This window comes from Apodemus sylvaticus, chromosome 10, assembly GCF_947179515.1.
Source record: "Apodemus sylvaticus chromosome 10, mApoSyl1.1, whole genome shotgun sequence".
NCBI classification, from domain to species: Eukaryota; Metazoa; Chordata; class Mammalia; order Rodentia; family Muridae; genus Apodemus; species Apodemus sylvaticus.
The window spans coordinates 13,587,403-13,607,761 of record NC_067481.1 but is presented as its reverse complement, the minus strand read 5'-3'; the positions used below and the strand labels follow the sequence as shown (position 1 = coordinate 13,607,761).

The following is a 20,359-nucleotide window of genomic DNA, read 5'->3' as shown; positions in this document are numbered from 1 at the left end:
TGGGCCTCCTGTGACATCTGTGGTCTCATGCCGTGGTCAGGACACCCTGGTAGGTTCTCTTGTGTATTTCCCAACAATGACTCACTCCTCTGGGAGGAGAAGCAGCGCTGGGACTAAACAGCCTCTGTTTCTGCTTTCTTCTGTCTTTCCAGGAAGCACTTGGAACAGGATATAAAGACAGCACTTTCCACCCGGCCTGACATCCTGCTTCCAGATGCGAGACTCCGAGCCGGCACAATGACATCCCTGAAGCAGCTGGGAGCAGGGAGCTCGAGGTTCCAATATGAAAAACTAAGTCTAGTGGCTTCCAGCCTGACCCTCATTTCGGCCTCATTCTCCCCTTCTTGGCCCTCAAATGATCAGAATAATGTATTACACTCGTAGTGGATTGTGTAAGTGTCCCCCATGAGCTCTGGCATTAGAGCACTTGGTGTGGTCCCCACTTGGTGGCGCTTTGTGGGGAGGCTGTATCACAGTCTGCTCTTTAACCTTCCTTCATTCAGCTCCCTGAGGTTAGCGCTGTCTGATATTATTACTAACTGGAATTTACCAGACAGGAAAATTTCATTAGGGTCTTCTCTGACTGGAGTATATGATTATAATTGTTCTATTTATTATTAGCCATTGTTACAATGCCTAATTTATGACTCGAGCCTTACTGTCTGTGGTGTCCATACTGGGAAATAAACATGGTGCATGTGCGATTCAGTACTGGCTGCAGTTTTGGGCATCCTTGGAACATCCCAACACACATCCCTCTGGATAAGGGAGGGTCACTGTACATAAAATGGGAATGACGGCGGTCTCAGCTTGTGTCATGGGATGTACCACCTGACTACACACTGGGAACGGAACTAAGGTCCTCTCCACATGTCGTATGTGAGTCATCTCTCCAGCTTGGCTGGTGGGGTCCTGTTGCTTTGTTTAGTTTTGTTTTAAGATGGGTTCTCATGTTCCTGTCTCTCAGGCTGGCTCTGTGTGGCTAAGCACGACCTTGAACTTCTGGTCCTCTTACCCCCACATCCCAAGTGCTAAGGTTATAGGCAGCACTGTCATATCCAGGTTTATGTGATGCCGGGGATTGAACTCAGGGCTTCCTGCAAGCTAGGTGAGCATGCTACCATCTAAATAACATTTCTAGTCCTCAAAGTGGTCTTCTGTTACATTCTAACCTGTTACATTCTACATCTCTGAAATGTAGTGGTTTCACCACAACAATGGACACTAATTTACATAGTTGGAGCAGCTCTAGAATTTGGAAGTAATTCAGCCTCAGGGCTCCACCCGGGGTCTCTTGTGAGGTTACAGACCTTGTCACATGCCTAGGATGGGCTGCAGTGGCTCTCAACCTTCCCAATGCTGCAACCCTTTAATCCAGTTCCTTGTTTTGTGATGAACCACAACCATAAAATTATTTCAATGCTACTTCATAGCTGTAATTTTGCTACTGGTATGAATTGTAACTATCTGATATGTGACCCCCCCCCCAAGGAGTTTCGACCCGCAGATTGAAGACCACTGAACTAGGGTCTGTTTCTAAGGCAGGTCACCGGTGTGGCCTCTGTGCTGGTGTTGGCTATAGGCAAGAAGCATCAACTCTTTGCCACACAGTCTCTTTCCAGAGGGCCACACTTTCTTGAGTGTCCTTACAAGATGGCAGCCAACTTCTCCCGCCAGGTGATCCAAGAGAATACAGAAGCTACGGTGTCTTTTAAGATCTACCCTCAGAAGTCCCCCTATACCACCATGTTTACCCAGGATGCTCCTGTCTATTTGGGGAGGGGGCTACAGAAGGACAGGAACATTCACTATTCGCTATTTTTCTTGTTGATGACCAAATAACTGACAAGAAATGACTTAAGGACCAGGGATTTATAGTGGTGGAGTTCAGGGTTCAGCTCCAGGAACTACCAAAAATGAACACAGTGGTGTATGCCTGTGATCTCAGCACTTAGGAGGGATAGAAGTTCATAGTCTTCCTCTGGTTTGTGGCAAGTTTGAGGACAACCAGGGATATGGGAGGCCCTGCCTCAAGAAGTAGAAGGAAGAATGGAGGAGGAAGAGGAGGAGGAGGAGGAAGAGGACTTAAGAGAAGGGTTGATCCTGGCTTGTAGTTTGAAGTCCATCGTGATAGAGATGAAGCGAAGACAGGAATGTGAGGAATCAAGTTACACTGAGTCTCCAGTCAGAAAGTGGAGAACAGACAGACAGACAGGAAATGGGGCTTCCAAGCTTTTAAGAACTCAAGGTCAGGGCCCCCAGGGACTTGCTTCCTCCAATAAGCTTCCACTTCCTGAAGGTTCTACAATCCTCCCAAAAACAGCATCATCACCTACTGGGAGCAAGTGCTCAGACACAGGAGCCTGTGGGGGACACTTTACAACCAAATCACATCACAAAAGGAGCCATCTTGGAGTGCTATCCCATGCAAGCCAGAGACTGGGTCCCACAGTTCAAATGGGAGAGCAAGCAAAGAAGGAGTCCTAGGGAAACCCTAGGGTCATTCTTAGCTCAGTCTTCGTGACAGCCTTTGCCTTCCCTTCCCCCTCATGCCCCACTCTCCATTCTTTCCTTCAGTCAGAGGTGAGGACAAGTCTTTTATAATCAGAAGGGCAAGAGGGAAGCATGAGACTGTTTACACAGGGCAGCTGAACCTTTGTGTAGCTTGGGGGGGGGGGGGGAGAGATTATCTAAAGAGTTAACCGCTTGCTGGGCCAGTGTGAAGACCTGGGTTGCTAGCCGGCACCCACTCAAAGCTGAGCCAAGGAGCACGTCTATAGTCCCTGAGGCAACTTGTGAGATAGAGAGGGCAGCACCCACGGAGGCCAAGGAACCAGCCAGCCGGTGTGCCCTGCAGTGACAAGGGACAAGGTAAGGACAGATGCCTGAAGTTGTTCTCTGGTCTCCACATACCTGGCATGGTATTTGTGCCTGCACTCTCATCCATGAATGCACACACACGATTTTTATTTTAAAACAACCACGTGAGGGACCGTGGAGGCACTGGCAGACACTGAGAAGGGAAAATGTTTATGTGAGGGGAAGAGGCAGAGGGACAAGCAAACACAGTTAACCAGCTGGATAAGACAGTAAACGTTAGGGCATGGGGTTTGGCTGAAACGTGTTCAAAGTTCCTGCAGCCTTGTTTGATGTGGGGATTGAGGTTGAGTAAATGGATTTGAGGAGTGTGAAAAAAAATTCTCCTCCAAGGGGCATTTCAGGAACTTGTCCCGGTAGGGTCAAGGCAATACCAGGAAATGGACTTTAATGGCCTCCTTCTATCAGCGTAGGAAGCCGAGGCCGATAAGGAGTTGGAATGGAGTCTCCCAGTTGAAGGCGCTTCCCCAAAAGGAAACTTTGGAGAGGGAGATAGTCTGTGTTTACACAGCGTGCTTTCGATGTCTGCACTTTACACAAGCTGTATCCTAGGGCCAGGCTGAAGATAGAACTGCCTGACCTAGAAAAGCCTAGAAAAGTCTGGGCCCAGTGCCCAACCCAGCGCTGGGAGGGAACTTCTGCCCAGCCCTGCACAGCCCAGGGGCTCAGCGTGGGGGGGGGGGGGACTCCCTGTGCACTGCAGACGCTACACAGGATGTACTCAGGGGTTAAGCAAAGTCATGAGGATGGCTTGGAGAGCTAACCACTCAGCTCTCACTATCGACGTGAGGGATGTAGCTCAGTGGTAGTGTCATGCTTGCCCAGCACACTAGAAGTCCTAAGTTCGATGCCCAGCAACACTAAGAAGGTGAAGGGGAAGGACACTCTTCTAGCTCATTCTCCTGCTAACAATAGGAAATATTACAAGAGGCCCCTGATGTATGATATCTGTCCACCCCTCTAACAATGAAACTTAATGAGGATTAGTGTAGCATCCTATAATACTCCCTGAGTGTTCCCAAAAGGAACATCTGTGGTTTGCACATCAGTGGGTTTGTTCAAGATGATGCAGGTTGGTCTCGTGATTTGAATCCATTCCCTTGAAGCTGACCACGGGCAGCTGCACTGTTAGGTCAGGGGAGTCTCCGTTTTCTCCTGCAGAACAGCAGAATACTTTGCAGGTGAGAGACCCTCCAATGGTGCCTGGAACACAGCAAAAGACCAGAAAACCAGGAACCAGCAGAGCTGCCATAGTTGTATATCCCGGTCAACCCAACATTTGGGAGTCCAAGTGGAAAAATCATTCAGGGTTTGAGACCTGACTGGGCTACACAGTGAGTTCCAGACCAGCGTGGGCTGTATAAATAGTGATATCCTGTCTCAGAAACCAAGCCAGGCTTCCTGACTGCTGATACAACAGATCCAGTTGCCTCCCGCCCCTGCCTTCCCCGCCATCATGGACCATACATACCATTGAACTGAAAACCCACTAAGCCTGTTAATGGAGTTTCTAAATGAAGAAAACACCATGAGAAATGATCTTGTAATGGAGTGAAGTCTATAGCTTTGAAAGAGACACAATTTTAAAGTATTTCTTTCTTTCTCTCTTTCTTTTTTTCTTTCTCTTCAAGACAGGGTTTCTCTGTGTAGCCCTGGCTGTCCTGGAACTCACTCTGTAGACCAGGTTGGCCTTGAACTCAGAAATCCGCCTACCTCTGCCTCCCAAGTGCTGGGGTTACAGGCGTGCGCCACCACTGCCCAGCTTTTTCAAGTATTTCATTTCACCACCCACAGCCTCCCTAGGAGACTGGGGAGAGTCAGCTCCCCAAGAGGTAAACACAAAGGGAATAAACGCGCGTGACATAAGCTACCATGAGAACAGGACAGAGCAGCAGCGGTAACAGAAGAATTAGCGTCTTAGGGATGGAAGCAGAACAAAAGAATCTAAAGGGAATATGGACTTTTTTTTCATAAAATAAAAAGATTTTGAAAATGTGCTCATGGATAACAAAAAGAACATGGGAAAAGAGCAGAGACTCACCGGGTGGGTTGGGGGCGCTGTAGAAATGCTTTCTGGGTAACAACACTTGATGTGCAAGCCTGAGGACCTGAAGCTGAACCCCAAGCACCCAGGGAAAAAGCAAGAGATAATCCTAGTGCTGTAGGGATGAAGACAGAGTCATAGGGACTTACTTACACACACACCTGATACATATAACACACATGTACATGCACACACACATACACACACATACACACATATGAGCACATACTGACACACAGACATACAGACACACATACATGGGCATATACATGCGTACACACCTACACATACACAGACACATACACCTTTTGGAATGAAGAAAAAAAAAAAAAAAAAAACCAAAAGACAACCAACCAAGCAAACAAGGGCCAGCCACCACCACAGACTAACGCGGTCAGTCCGCTATCATTTCATGCCCTCACCCCGACGTTGCTCCACAGCCCAGGAACCATCTCCCAGACGGTTCAGAGTTTCTAATTCTCACTGCCTGGGCAGCTGTCCCTGCTGCCACTGTGGCACAGAGACCTAAGCACAGTAAAGACAGGTGGCTTGTCTGTCTTGCACACAATAAACTCCTCACACACTCCTTCTCACGGGCACAGCACCTCTCCCAAAGCAGGCACGCCTCACACTTGTGGATATTGCCACACTGAAGCTTGCACTTCCCCAACTTTGCCTGCAGCCCCAGACACTTGCCTCTGATCTGGACCACACACACATAAAGATGGGATCAGAGGAACCCTGGGTAGAAGAGGTAGGAGGGAGGCTGAGGGGAACCCAGGGAAGTGAGGTGAGCCTCCCCTTTCATTGTCGCAAAACCTGAACTCATCTGAGGAGTGAGGATTCTCCCAGGGAGAGAGGGACAAGAGCCAGCGAGGCAGGAAGCAGGAGGCTTTCTGTGGCCCTGGCTTCTGAGAACAAAGGGCCCTTACTTCTGTCCCAGTCTGGACCTAGCTCTCAAAGCTCCCAAGGACTAAGGAGTGTCTCTCACAATCTCAGAGTCAGGGTAAAGTCCAGGGTCACCCTGTGATTCAGAGGGTGGGGATGGAGTTAGAAATTACACCTTTGTTTAAAAAAAAAAAAAAAAAACCCAGACTCCAGGGAAACCTTCCGTTCTGCTTTATGTCCCTGGGAGTTGACTAAACAGCTATGGTTAAACTTTCAGCCAAGCCACCTCCTGAGCAAAGTCCCCAAAGCCATCCCCACCCCTTTCTTCGCCCTTCCTAAAAGGCAGGGCCAGTGTCTTCGCCCTGTCTCTCATGCATAGCCAGGCACCGCCTCAGCACACCGCACACCTCTCCTTCCGGCTGGCATCTTCATCCCTCAGGCACCTGCGCCATATGATTTTACCTGGTGCGCAGGTGATTCTTGCTGTAACAGAAGCATCCTGATCTCATGATTTGGGATCTAAACTCCGTCCTATTGGAGCAGCATGATGCCTCTCCAGCCTCCGCTACTTGGCTTTGAGAAAACATCTCTGCTTTGTACACACTGGCTCCTGGGATAGTTCATCTGCCTGGAATTCCCGGCCTTTCATCCAGACACTCGGGGCTCCTGTTGTCTGCTTCCCATATAGAAATGTCAGCAGCTCCATGTAGCTATTGGGCAACCTGACATGTGGCTAAGAGTAACTGAACTTTCCGTTTTATTTAATGTGATACACTTTAAGGTCAAGACATGCACCATGCATTTACTAGGAAACATTTAAATATATGTGCTTGAAACAACTTGGTTTTTTCGACTTTGCCCCCTGTAAGTTTTATGATGTCTAAACCTTGCAGGCTGCTCCTGTATCCCAGCCCTCCAATCCCGAGGCAATATGCAATACGTACCCTTCATTGCCTGAGTAACCCATCGTGTAAATTATGTAGCTACCCCAAATTGGCATAGCATATAGCAAACCTTGGGATCCTGGGTTTGACAAATGAGTCAGAGCCAAAAGGTCCTCTCGACCCTCCCCAACTCTCTATCATTTCCTGGGACTCTGTATTCCTGATCCCAGGTCCCAAACAAGACTCACTAAGTACCTGTGGCTTCTTCAAGCATCTCTCTCTCTCTCTCTCTCTCTCTCTCTCTCTCTCTCTCTCTCCTCTCCTCTCCTCTCCTCTAAACCTCTTTGGCCCAGGGGCTGGGCTTCCCTTCCCCTCCCCTCCCCTTCCCTCCCCTCCCCTCCCCTCCCTTCCCTTCCTATATACAAACCTGCCATTTTGGCCGTGCACTCTCTTGGTCCTCTACTCCCGGCCCCCTCTCTTTTCTCTTCCTCTCTCCATCCCTTCCCCCTCTCCTCTCACACCCCTGTTCATTCTGGACTCTTCCAGATGCGGCTGGCTGTTCTCTCCTATTTCTACAATAAAACCCTTCTCCTCACCCACACCTTGGAGTGGCCACGCCCTCATTTTCATTCAAGTGGTGTTCTCTAAGTCAGGCTATTAACCCTTAGAAGCGCAAGCAAAGGGTAGACTATAGCCGACAACATAGCCTGAATGAATGTGTACTCACCTACTGAGGCCTTATCTGCCACAGCAGATGCTGAGGACACAGGAAAGCTGACTGTGGCCCTGCCTCCAAGAGGGTACATTCTGGGTTGGTAGGCAATAGAGGTCACAGGTATAAGACAGTGGGACAAGTGCTATGATGGAGAGAAGCAAGGACAGCACAGGAATCTTGTTCATTTAGTGGTCACATGGCCACAAAAGCAGGAAGGATTATAGTGGTTTTCTGATGCTGATGGCCATCCTAGTGGAATGGTTAGGAAAGACATGATGGTTGGTACATTCCTATAATCCCAGGCAGTTGGGGACTAAGGCAAGAGGATTCCTGGCCAACTGGGGTTACTGTGGTAAAAACCCTGTCTCAAGAACAAAACCTAGGGCTGGAGAGATAGCTCGATGGTTAGGAGAACTCACTGCTCTTGCAGGAGGGCCTGGATTCATTGTCCCAGCCTCTATATCAGGAGGCTCACAACCACTTATGTGCTGGATAGTTTTACATCAGCATGACACAGCTAAGAGTTCTCTGAACGGAGGGAACCTCAATCGAGAAAATGCTTCCATAAGAGCCGGCTGTAAGGCATTTTCTTAATTAGTGATTTATGGGGGAGGGCCCCAGCACATAGGTGGGCCATCCCTGGGCTTGTGTTCCTGGGTTCTATAAGAAAGCAGGCTGAGGGCTGGAGAGATGACTCAGTGGTTAAGAGCACGGACTGCTCTCCCAGAGGTTCTGAGTTCAAATCCCAGCAACCACATGGTGGCTCACAACCATCTGTAAAGGAATCTGATGTCCTCTTCTGGTGTGTCCAAAGACAGAGACAGTGAAAGCGGGCTGAGCAAGCCATGAGGAGCAAGCCAGTAAGCAGCACCCCTCCATGGCCTCTGCATCTGTTCCTGCCTTCCTCCAGGATCCTGCCCATCCTGCTTGAGTTCCAGTTCTGACTTTCTTTGATGATGAATAATGATATGGAAGTGTAAGACAGATAAACTGTTTCCTCCTACCTAGCTTACTTTTTGGTCCTGGTGTTTTATCGAAACAATAAAAACCCTAGACGACCTGGAACTCCAGCTGCAGGGAATCTGATGTTCTCTGGTCTCTACAGGTACCTGCGTGCATGTGAGCACATAAAATCACACACACACACACACACACACAAGCAATGAGTAGATATCTAAAAAACAAACAATATGTTAAATAAATTTTATACTGTACATAACATATATATTAAAGCAACAGACATACATATGTAAAGACAAGTTAAATACTTTTTAAAATATATATATATTAAATAAATGTTGTAACACCATATGCAACACACAGATATATATTAATATACTGAATATATATTTAATAATATATTTAAATATATTATATTAATGTTAAATATAATATAATATATATATTAAAGCAATACACACATAAATGCACAAATACACACACAGTGGCTGGAACTGCTGAAAAGGAAAAAAGATTGACCAAGAAAGCAGTTTGTTAATAGAAACTTCTCTGTGAAGACATGTTATTACTTTCTGAGAAGCCCACACTAGGCTCTGGCAGGAAAGCTTTCAGAAACATCCCATAGTTCCTGGTTATTAACAAAGTTCCCTACTGACTGAGATTTCATCATTCTCCATGGGGCACGGAGGAGCAAGTCTTTCTGGCAACAAGCTCTAAGTTGAAGGTGTTTGGTTTTAGCCTCCCCTTGGGAACTTACTGTGCTTCTCCTGGCAAATAAATCATGATATCTGTCTGTCACAGGAGGGGCAGAAGGGCATCCCCAACCCCAGCCCCTCAACTGTTTAAAATAAATGAGTCGTGAGTCCCAGTGATCCACTCACTTCTTAGAAAGCCGGGACCCTATTTGTTATTCTTTGCTCTTAAATCCCCACCTCTTGACCTGTCCCTTTGGTGGGGATCAAACCCAGGGTCCCTGTCTTCTCCGCCCTTTTTGATACATGTGGCTCAGCAAAGGAGGAGAGTCTTTCAGGGTCACACCCTATCTCTGGCTGCACCCCCAAATAGAAGTGAAGCTATCTCTTCTTGAAGTGCGTCTTAACTCTTGGGGTTTCTTCACTGAGCAGACACACCGGGTGATCAGATAACTACATTTTTTTAGTTAAAAAAAATTTATATTCTGTCTCTGTTTTTTCCATAAATTGTTTTTTTGGCTCCCTGCCCAGGGTGGCCTTGGGAAGGGTGGGGATAACCAGAGCTTCCCCAGGCTGCCGTGGGAAGGGCACTAACAACTCCGAGCTGAGGACCAGCCAGTGAATGACTGAGACGGAGTAACTGGGCTGCGATCCACCCTGAGAGCCTGGGAACTTGGAAGCTGTTGAGGTCTAGTCTGGCCTCCAGGAAAGGGGCATCCTCCTCCCAGCGCGTAGTACCTCTCACTCCAGCAAGAGAGGCTTCCAGTTGGCCATGCCTCAGACACACCACTCTAGCCAGCATCTCCCAATGCTGTCCCTACAAACGACCAAGGTGAAAGGAACCATCAGGACCTATGCTTCCTTCCACACTGACCTGCTGTTACCAAGACCCCAAAGTTCCTTATTCAAGCAGGCCAAGTCCACTTCCCTGGGAATGAGTCTGCTGTAGGGGGAGGGGGCGGGGCGGGGGCGGCTCAATGCACTCAGCTCTAGACTGAGGGCTGTCTAAAGGTGGTTGTTGACCATGTGGATGTGAGACTGAGAAATGTCCTTACTACACATGACCTTGACCTTGATGACAAATGCCAGTTCATCAGTTGGACAGTTCCAATGGAACAAAGTATCTGCTTGGCCATCTTCTAAAACTGCTACAAAAGCTTTGTAAGGTTATCCACCCACACCACAGACGGAAACCTCTTCTTCCCTCTCTCCCTCCCTTCCTTTATTTTGAGACAAAGTCTCACTAGTTGAGTAGACGATGCTGACCTCAAACTTTTGGTGACCTCTCTTCTTTCCAGATGCGTGCCACCATGGGCCCAAGCTCTTAGTGTCCCATGCCAATATTTCTATCTACACCTCTGTTCTGGTTAAGAATCCTTAGGCTTCTGGCAAAACTGCTATGTTGAAGTTTTAGGGGACACCCTTAATATGCCTGTTTTTTTTTCTCCTTGTTATATCAGGCCCTTGCAACCACAAACAGACACAGTGTAAGTGTGGGGGTCAAAGGACTTGTGGGAATTAGTTCTCCCCTTCTCCTGTGTGGATCATCAGGTTTGGTGGCAGGTGCCTTTACCCACTGAGCCATCTCTGTGGCCTCCCAGAAGAATATTCCGACAGTGACAACGCTGCTAAGTTTCCTAGGGCTTTCAACCCATTGACTCACTTCTTCCTGTAACACTCTAAAATCATGTCTCCCGTTTACAGAACAGACACAGAGCACATACACCTATTATTTAATCTTCACCGCTCTTTACATGCAATGACTGCTTTACAGTTAAGAAAGGCAACTGAGTTCTCACTAAGTCCCCCCTGTAGCCATTCTTTCTCCGAACTAGAAGAAGACTAGCCAGTGATCTAAGAGTCACACCTGATTAGAAGGAGGGCGCTCTCCCTAACGGAGCTTTTCCTACTTGACCTCAAGCAGTCACAAGCACAAAATTCCTGGTCACATCTTGAGCCACTTCCCCTGGCCTCTGCTGTCTTCTCTCCTCCCCACAGGATCCTGGCAGGGCAGCAGCACAAGGCTAACACTGAAGCAGAAGGAACCTGGCCCAAAAGCCTCTCCTGTGAGCCTTCCAACACCATCATTCTGACTCAGCTGCTGCTGCCTTCCCTGAATCCTTCCTCACCACTTTTCCCTTAGCAGCTGACAGCAGAGTCAGGATGAGCTGATGACATTGCTCCAGGAGCCTTGTCACAGAGGGACACATGTCACAGACGGACACAGGACACAAGCCGTGTGGACCATTTCTCAGCGCCCTTGGATGGGCCTTTAGGGCTGCAAGACGAACACAGCTGACGTACTCCATCTCAGCATCTTCTCAGTGAGACCAAAGCCAGCTTAGCAGGCTGTGACATGTGACAATACCTAAAAACTGAGCCTGCCTGCCAGCCAGCCAGCCGCAGGAGAGTGGTTGCCGGAAGTGGCAGGTCCAAGCCTGCTAACCCAGTGTTCCACTGGAAAACCACTGCCATCAGACTGGGAGCAGATTTGAATTTCCCTGGGGAAGAACAACTTCTTCCCCAGGGAAATTCAATTTAAAATCTAAATTAAATTTTAAACAATTTCTGTTTCTGGTAAGAAACAAGTACCTGTCATCTTTCAAAGTGATAAGAGAGGTAGGCGTGGTGGCATAGACCCATAATCCCAGCACTCCTGGTGGCTGAGGACGGATGATTGCAAGCATTAGGCTACCCTGGGCTCCATAGTGAGACCCTATTTCAAGACGGGGGAAAGTGGGGGACAGTTGGGGAGATGGCTCACTGAGTAAGAATGCTTGCTCTGCAAGAAGGACTTTAAATATATGTACAGCACCTGTAAAAAAAAAAAAAAGCTGGGTATCACTGACGTGCCCATCAGGGGACAAAAAAAAAAAAGTTGATATCCAGATCTCACTGGTCAGCCCGACTAGCTGAAATGGGGAACTTCTACTTCAATGAGAGGATCCTGTCTCAATATCCTGCTCTGGCCTCTACATGCATATCAAGGAGTGTGTGTGTGTGTGTGTGTGTGTGCGCCCCGTACATGTGTCCGCACGCACATACACACACACGCAGTGGTAGGGAAATATAAATGAACAGCAAGGGCACTCCAGAAAGAGTCTCAGATGTGCGGGCAGGGCTTTGTGTAGTGCTGTGTAAACCATCAGCCTGTAATGGGTCTGATGCTTCAGAGCAAGGTGTGTGTGTCTGTGTGTGGTCACTGATGCACGCCTCACGCCTTTGAACCTCTGACTGAGGATGAACTGAGGTTTCAGCTGGCCATCGGGAAGCTCATGGACTTTTTTTTTTTTTTTTGGGGAGGCGGAGAAAAATACAACCAAGAATTAAAGTCATGTTTTCCGTTATTAACAACAACAAACAAAACCACCCACCGTTCATTTCCACATGTCTAGTTTCATCTGAATCTTTCCACATGAGCCGCTTATTCTGGGAAGGGCCTCATCAGATTGCATTACAGAAAAAGAAACATTGCCTTTTTAGAGGTAATTCACGCTAAGCGCATAACATATGGGGTTTACATCCCAGGTAAATATCGCCATAAGTTTTGCTCCTCTCTCTCTCTCCTCTCTTTTTTTTCCCTCCATCAGCCACCTGGAACATTTTGCAAACCAGAGTCTGAGCTTAAAGTAGGGAACATTGTACTAGAATCAGTCTAACAGCTGGAGAACTTCAAGATGGCAGCCGTCCTGGAAAGGGCTGGAAAAACAGACAGACCAGCCCACAAACAAAACTACAGAACACTACCGTCCCTTAAAGCTAAATACAGTTCATTTCTTGTCTCGGGCTTGAGCTTTATAAATCCAGGGATTCTAAGCCTTGGGCTGAGTACCAGTGTGAGCAACTGTGACCTAGGCACAGTGACTCCTGCCTGATATCCCAGTGTCTGGGGATAAAGAGTTCAAGGCCAGAGGCTCCGTGTTGTACAAGCGTGAGGATGTGAGCGTGAATCGCCAGCACCCATGTTAAAAAGTAGGTTGTAGCCTCGTGGGTTCCTGACCCCCCTTTACAGTGGGGGATAATTTGAGTTTGGCTGGCTGCTAGCCTAGCTCCAGGCTCAGTAAGGTGGAGTGCTATAAATCAAGAGACCCACGGCCCCCTTCTGGCTTCTACATGCACAAGCACAGTTGTGCACCCTTGTATATGTGCATGCATGTATCTCTCTCTCTCTCTCTCTCTCTCTCTCTCTCTCTCTCTCACACACACACACACACACACACACAAAGTAGGGGAAACACTTTAGAGATGGTTCAGCAGTAAAGAGCACTTGTTGCTCTTGTAGAGGACCCAGGTTCAGTTCCTGGCACCCACATACTGGGTCGCAGACACTTGGAACTTCAGTTGCAGAGGCCCCGACAACTTCCTCTCACCTCTGCTGGCACCGGACGCACATGTGCAGCACATATTCTCATGCAGGCTAAACCATTCATACGAATAAAATCAATTTTAAAATGTATCGATCAATTAAAACAAAGCTCAAGATCAGCTGGTGCTGCAAGAGCCTTCGTCTCACGCCCTCCTTGTCCCCTCCAATCAAAATAGCGTGCTTCCAGTCCTGTCGGGCTCTGCAGCTGGCCACTGTAAGCGAAACTTTAAGGGAGTCATTTAAGCTTTTCCTCCTGGCAGCTTCTTGCGCTGGCCAAAGAGCAGGAGGCTAGGGCCCAGTGTTCCAGGTCGGGCTATTGTGAGTAGTGAATGAGATAAAGTAGGTCAGAGTACTTGCAGGCATTTTAAACATTACACACTGCAAGGCCTGTCTTATGGGGGGGGGGTACTCAGAAATTCCCTATTCCCTTCCTTTCCTGGAAGGGAAAGGTTTACAAGAGGGCATTCAAGACTATCTGTAAGAAAGGATTAGGATCCTTCTATTTAACACGGATGGGAAGACAGCAGAGTTTTGCAAGCCAAATGCTGCATGTGTCATTGTCCCCATTAGAAAATTAACTCAAGATTTAACTACCAACTGATGTGACTGATTTTTAAATAAACACATCTAAATGGGTGTTGGCCCATCCCGACCAGTAAGTAGTCACCTTGGCAAGCAAAGCCTTTATTTAAATTATATTTGCCGCCGTTCTAAAGAGAGACTTTTTTTTTCTAACTCTTCTTTGGAACTGTTGCTGGAGCCTCTGGCACATTCTTTTGAGTATGTCTGAGGGTGACACATTTTTGTCCTTTGTGGGTAATCCTGATTTTTGTAAACAGGCCAAAGTTACTTGGCACAGATGGATAATAAGCTAATACCGCCCCTTTTTAAACATAAACCGTGACTACAAGACAGAGGTCTTTCAGCTCTTGAAGGACGGCGAACCGTTTTCGAGGTTGATAACAGACAGGGAAGGGCTCCTTCCTTCATCTTGCCACTAAACTTTGACCTTCCAGAAAGAACAGTGTAACTGCTCAAGAGTTGCTATCATTGTAACCCAGCTCGGGGGCGGGGCAGGCTCAAACCACTCCTTTGCATGTGGATTAACTAGCTAGCCCTGATAGCGACCTTTCCTAAGAATGAACATTTGAATCTGTTAGAAACAGCTTCCAGTGGGCTCAGTTATAACAGGTAGGCTCTGCCTAACCGTAGAAGTTGGGCTATTTTATTTTTCCCTCTAAGAAAAACATGGTGACTAGAATATCGCCAGTGTCACCACAGTGTAAGCGGAGGCAGTTGTTTCTGCTGCAAATCACTTACACCACTTTAAACACAGTGGCAGCTGCCATTCAGCACAGGTTGCACACTGTAGCATCCTCAGTCATTAGATGCTACATAGTGGCCCTTTCTTTCATTAATGTTACAGACTGTGGCGCTTCCAGAACTTCAGCGACCTCCGATGCCAAGTATCATTTATGTAACAAAGCTCTCCCTTAATTCACTTTTTTTCTTCCATGCTGAGATTCACCTTAGATATGGTTTGGCCATTTTCACATAAGCAGCTCAGGCACTTGGGACAGTCACTGTCACCATCACCGCTATCTGGTTTCTAGATACTCAAAGGAAACAATCTTTTTTTTTTTTTGGATTGGTTTTTTTTTTCGAGACAGGGTTTCTCTGTGTAGCCCTGGCTGTCCTGGAACTCACTCTGTAGACCAGGCTGGCCTCGAACTCAGAAATCCGCCCGCCTCTGCCTCCCAGAGTGCTGGGATTACAGGCGTGCGCCACCACTGCTGGAAACAATCCTTTAAGCACTCCCCATTTGTCCCTGCCTCTCAAGCCCTGGCAACTTCTACTATTCTTTCTGTTTCTGGGGTTTACCTAGTCTGGACATTTCACAGACACCAAACCATATCATATGTGCCTCCCACACTGACGGTGATATTTTCAAAGTTGATTCTTGTAACATGTATCTGTGTAGGTGTGGTGTGTGTTCACATCTGTAGGGCACATGCGAGTGTCCATTATTCGTTGAGACAGAAGCTCACTTGAACCCAGAGCTTGTGGATTTAGCTAATCTAGCTAGTCAGCGTGCTCTGGGAATCCTGTCTCTGTCTAGCAAGCCACTCTGCCCGCCTGGCATTTTCGTGGGCTCCGGGAAATCCGGAGTACAGCTCTCTTGCGTGAACTCGGGCACTTGAAATCTTGAGCCACCTCCTTGGCCCCTTCTGTCGGCACTTTTATCCTTTTTATGACTGCACAATCTGTTGCTTGGACGAAGCACATTTTGTTTAGCTGTTCATTCGCCAATGGGCATTTGGGTCGTTTTAAGTTTTATTCATTTATTTTGTTGTTGTTCTTAACAGCGCTGCCAGGACCATGGGTGTCCAAGTTTTTGCCTGAGCAGCGTGCTCGGTTTTCTGAGGCTACATACCTAGGAGCGGACCTGCCGGGTCACGTGGCAGTTCCTTGTTTAGCTTTTGAAGAACCTCTAAACTGACTCACTTTTGTGCTTATGGTTTACAAAGTGTCTCGATCACCAGTTACACGCAGCAGCCAAAACCCCAGTCAGGCCTTTAAACGTTTCTTTTTCAGAAACCCTGATTAGAGCAGCCAGGCTCAACCCGAGCCAAATTTGTTCCAAGGCGAGGTTCCACTCAGGGCTTTGAACAGCCTCCCCGCTGTACTACATGCCCCAACAAGAACTGACCAAGCAGGAATCCCTTCCTGCCTCCTGGGCATCCTTGCTTTTCCATTCGGAAAAATGGAGATGCTTAATCTAACGTATGCATTTCCCTCCTCTGCTTCTGTTAAAGAATTCAGATTAGTCGGGCAGTGGCGCAGTGGTGGCGCATGCCTTTAATCCCAGCTTTTGAGAGGTAGAGGCAGGCAGATTTCTGAGTTTGAGGCCAGCCTGGTCTACAGAGTGAGTTCCAGGACAGGCAGGGCTATACAGAGAAACCCTGTCTGGAAAAACGGAAAAGAAAAAAAAAAAAAAGGAATGCAGATTAGAACATGGAGAAAACGCAGGGGCTACCTGTCCTGGGCAGAAGCTAGCTAGCTTTTTCATGGCCCCAGGAACAGGGCATCCGTAAGAAGAGTGGTCAAGGGTATATAGAGATAATCCTCCCTCTCTCTCCCCTTCTCCCCCTCCCCCCTCCGCCCCACAGCAGACTTTGGTCACAAATCAGTCCTGACTTTAGCAATCCTCAGGTGCTGGATGTGAGCTCAGCCCACTTTGCAGACCGTCTACTCTGTGGGCTCAGGTCCATGCGTGGTCGCAGTGGGTATAACAGGAGACAATTCTACTACAGGTATTGTTTACTGCAGCCGGCATAGTGAGCCTTGAGCTTCTCAGCCACTGGCCCAAACTGACAGTAACTGGTTGATTGACTGACTTAGAGTGCTAGTTTTTAAATTTTAAACTTGTGCACGTCACAGTGTTGACCTCTTACCCCAGCTCCCTAACACACAGGAAGTTCCCAAGTTGCACACGAGTCAGGGACCCAGGAGCAAAACCAGACAGGCATCAAATGTCTTTCCCCTTTGAAACTGACATGGAATGAAGAAGTTGGCTTCTGAGGTCCTTGCTACACCCAGTCACTCCGCTGTTACTTGTCACATGCTCCCCGGGAGTCTTTTTTTCAGGTGTTCTGGCCTGATCTGCTGGTATGGCAGAAAAAAAAAGTTTCTTGTCTGTCATATCCTCTGTAATCTGGCAGGAAACCTAAAATGTGCCTGCTGCAGTCCTAGGCTGTACGCTTATCTGCTTCCTTGGGAAGAATGTGCATCACAGTGTCCGGTTCAGGGGGATTTTCAACATGACCTCACCTCGCCATTCACTGACCTCAGCAGGCATTCCCCAAGTCACAAATGCAGCTCTGATGGGAATCCACAAGAGCGAGCCAGCCACCAGTGACCTTCCTAACACATCCTAAAGAGAACATCAGCTCCAACTCCCCTCAAACTAGGGCAGGTTATCAATAGTGCCCAGAGCTGCTAGGGAGAGATGTTGATCAATAAGGACATCTGACATCTACTTATCCTTCTAGATTCGGGATGGTTAGGATGGCAAGGAGGCGGTGGGGGGTGGGGTGGGGGGAGGGAAAGAATCGCTGCTAAATAAACGTACGAGCTTGAAGTAAAGCCCTTTGTCTGGTGTAATACCAGAAGTGGACAGGGAGGTTGAGGCAAGACGATTGTCACAAATTTAAGCCAACTTGGGCCGCAGGGATCTTGTCTCAAGAGTTTAAAAAAATAAAAAAAGCAAGCCAAATGTAAGGAAGGGAGGCTTGCACTGGTGGGTGCGGGGATGTCCCAGCCAATGGTCTCAAAATAGGTCGCGTGAAGGTGACAGCAAGCAGCGGGCGAGTAACTCTGGGAAAGGGCAGTGGGAACTGTAGAGATAGGGATGCCCTAGCGGAAAGGGGTCGGGATGGGCTTCGCTAACTCGCCTCGGGGCTTCGGGAAGCGGCAGCGCTAAAGGGAAACAGAAACTCTGGATCCGCAGGCGCGCGAGCCTGCCCAGCCGGGCCCACGTGACCCCGGCCCCGCCGCTCTCCGAGCGCGCTCCCGGCTGCACAGGAGCGCGTGACTCGCGCCGCCGCCCCCACCCCCGCTCGGCGTGCCTGCGTGCGCGTACCCGAAAGGCGGCGGGCGCGCGCACGCCCAGACGGGCCGCCGCCCCTCCCCGGGCCCGCCCTCCTTCCCTCCCACCCTCCCCCGGCCGGCGCGGCCCGCCCTGGCGAGTCAGTCCTCGGGTTCCCTCCCTCCCCGGGCGCGCTCGGGCCGCCGCTGCGCTCCCCGCCCTCCAGCCGCCTTGCCGGAGCCGCCCGCTGCCGGAGGAGGAGGTGGAGGAGCCGCAGGGGCCCGCCGAGGCGGCGGCGGCGGCAAGATGGCGGACTTCCTGCCGTCGCGCTCCGTGCTGTCCGTGTGCTTCCCGGGCTGCGTGCTGACGAACGGCGAGGCCGAGCAGCAGCGCAAGTCCAAGGAGATCGACAAATGCCTGTCGCGGGAGAAGACCTACGTGAAGCGGCTGGTGAAGATCCTGCTGCTGGGCGCGGGCGAGAGCGGCAAGTCCACCTTCCTGAAGCAGATGCGGATCATCCACGGCCAGGACTTCGACCAGCGCGCGCGCGAGGAGTTCCGCCCCACCATCTACAGCAACGTGGTCAAAGGTGCGGGGCGCGGCGGGGCTCGGGGACCCCTGGGGAGCCGGGCCGGGCACCGCCCTCACCCGCCGGTCCCGAGTCGGAGGAGTCCGAAACGGACCAGATCGGACGGGCGAGCGGGTGGGCGCGCCTTGGGCACGGTCCTGTGCGCCCTGTTGCCCCGGTCTCTTCGATCCGGGACGCTTTGCTGTCTCCCCCGTGCTACCCCGGTGAGGGTCACGGTCGGCCCTGCACTCCGCGGCTGGCCTCGCCCCCTCCGAGAGGGAAGTGCGGCGAGCTGGGTGACTCGGGGCAGCGGGGCAATAACTTGTGTCCTCTCTGCACTCCGGGCAAGGCCACCCATTAGTAGTCCCAGATCCTACACCCCCTATCCTTCTTCTCTTACTGCCCGTGCCTGGTGGGTGACCCTAGTAACCGGGTCTGTTACCCTTCCAGCCCTGGGTTCCTAGGCCACCTCTTGACTTAAGCAAGTTCTAGAACGGTCAATGAGGAAACTTTTTTTTTTTTTTAACCCTGAGACTCTTGTCAAGGGCATAGAGTGACAGGCTCTGGGGCAAGAGTACGAAACTCGCGTCTACTGAACTGGCATCAGGAAAGTCTATTAAAAAAAATAGCGCGAGTGGTTTTATCGGCTCATTGCTACAGGATGTTTGTAATCACAGTTCAACATGTTTGCACACTATTTTTTTTTCTTAATAACTCTGTACGGGAGAAAAAACCAGCATCATGTCTAAAGCTTAAATGGTTTTATGTTTAAATACAAAGACCCTTTGGCTTAAACATCCTAGGAGACCGTCCAAGAGAAGTCAGAAGCAGGGAATGTGTACTCGGTTGGATGATGGACTTCACAAACCCTGTTGAACAGTATTTTAAATACTGTTCCTAAGTGAAAACCACCCAGCATTTTTATTCCTTAGTGTTCAAATAAGTTTGGAGGTGGCTTTTCTTTTTGTCATGTAAAAGAATCACCTTTATATCTTTTTTCTTTAGTGTCAAGTATTTTCTACCTAAGAGAAGTTGGCAGAGTTGAGACACAGTAGTTGATTTCTGAGTGGTTAGGGGAGCCACCCTATTAAAATAAATCTAGATCCTCAGAAGCAAACTATTGTGGGTCTTTTCAAGGAGTTGTGTGACTTTTTTTTTTAAAGCGTATTTTGTTGTTGTTTTTGTTGTTGTTGTTGTTCAAGAAGTACATAATAAGCAAACTCCTTCATGCCCCCCCCCCCCTCCTCCGGGCAATATTTCAGTAGGGAAAAAAAAAAAGATGCTTAGCCCGGCAGTGAGGGGAGAGGGCGAGGCTCCTCACCTATGTCTTCCCTTGTACCTTTACAGCTAGGCTAAAAAGGATGGTTGTGTTTAGCCTGCCCTAATGTTCAGCACAAAACTAATTAAAGTCTCCGAGAAGGCTGTAAACTGTACCGTGCCAACCCTTAATTGAAGGTACCTTTGTATCCTGATACAGTTGAACTTAAAGAATTAAACGTTAATGAACAGACTCAAGTAGTCACTTGTAAGTGAGGTAAAATCACCTGCTTTTCCATACACACTGGGCCTACGAATCACTTTGTGCGTGATTGTGCGCGATCAGGTTTAAGTCTAACTAGACATCTTATCTTCTTCAATTGGCATGGTCAGAAAAGTGAAAGCATAACATTTTTTTCGAGTATCCAGAAATGACTTCCCGCTGACAGCAGTAACAGTTGAATGACAGGGGCGTGGAGTTTGGGCTAGCCTGTTTGAGTTGAAGCCTCTGTCTTGGATC

General features: G+C 48.8%; 1 protein-coding gene across 3 annotated transcripts in view; it reads left to right on the top strand.

Annotated features, from left to right (window-relative positions):
• Positions 1 to 18,115: 18,115 nt before the first annotated feature.
• Positions 18,116 to 20,359, top strand: part of Gna13 (G protein subunit alpha 13) — a 38,096-nt gene continuing 35,852 nt past the window's right edge. For 2 of the 3 annotated variants that reach the window (XM_052194458.1, XM_052194457.1), the window contains exon 1: positions 18,116 to 18,603. In XM_052194458.1, coding sequence (XP_052050418.1) covers positions 18,321 to 18,603 — 283 coding nt within the window. In that variant the 5' untranslated portion in view covers positions 18,116 to 18,320. The remainder of the gene's footprint in view (positions 18,604 to 20,359) is intronic. The other variant, XM_052194456.1, reaches the window with a different exon arrangement.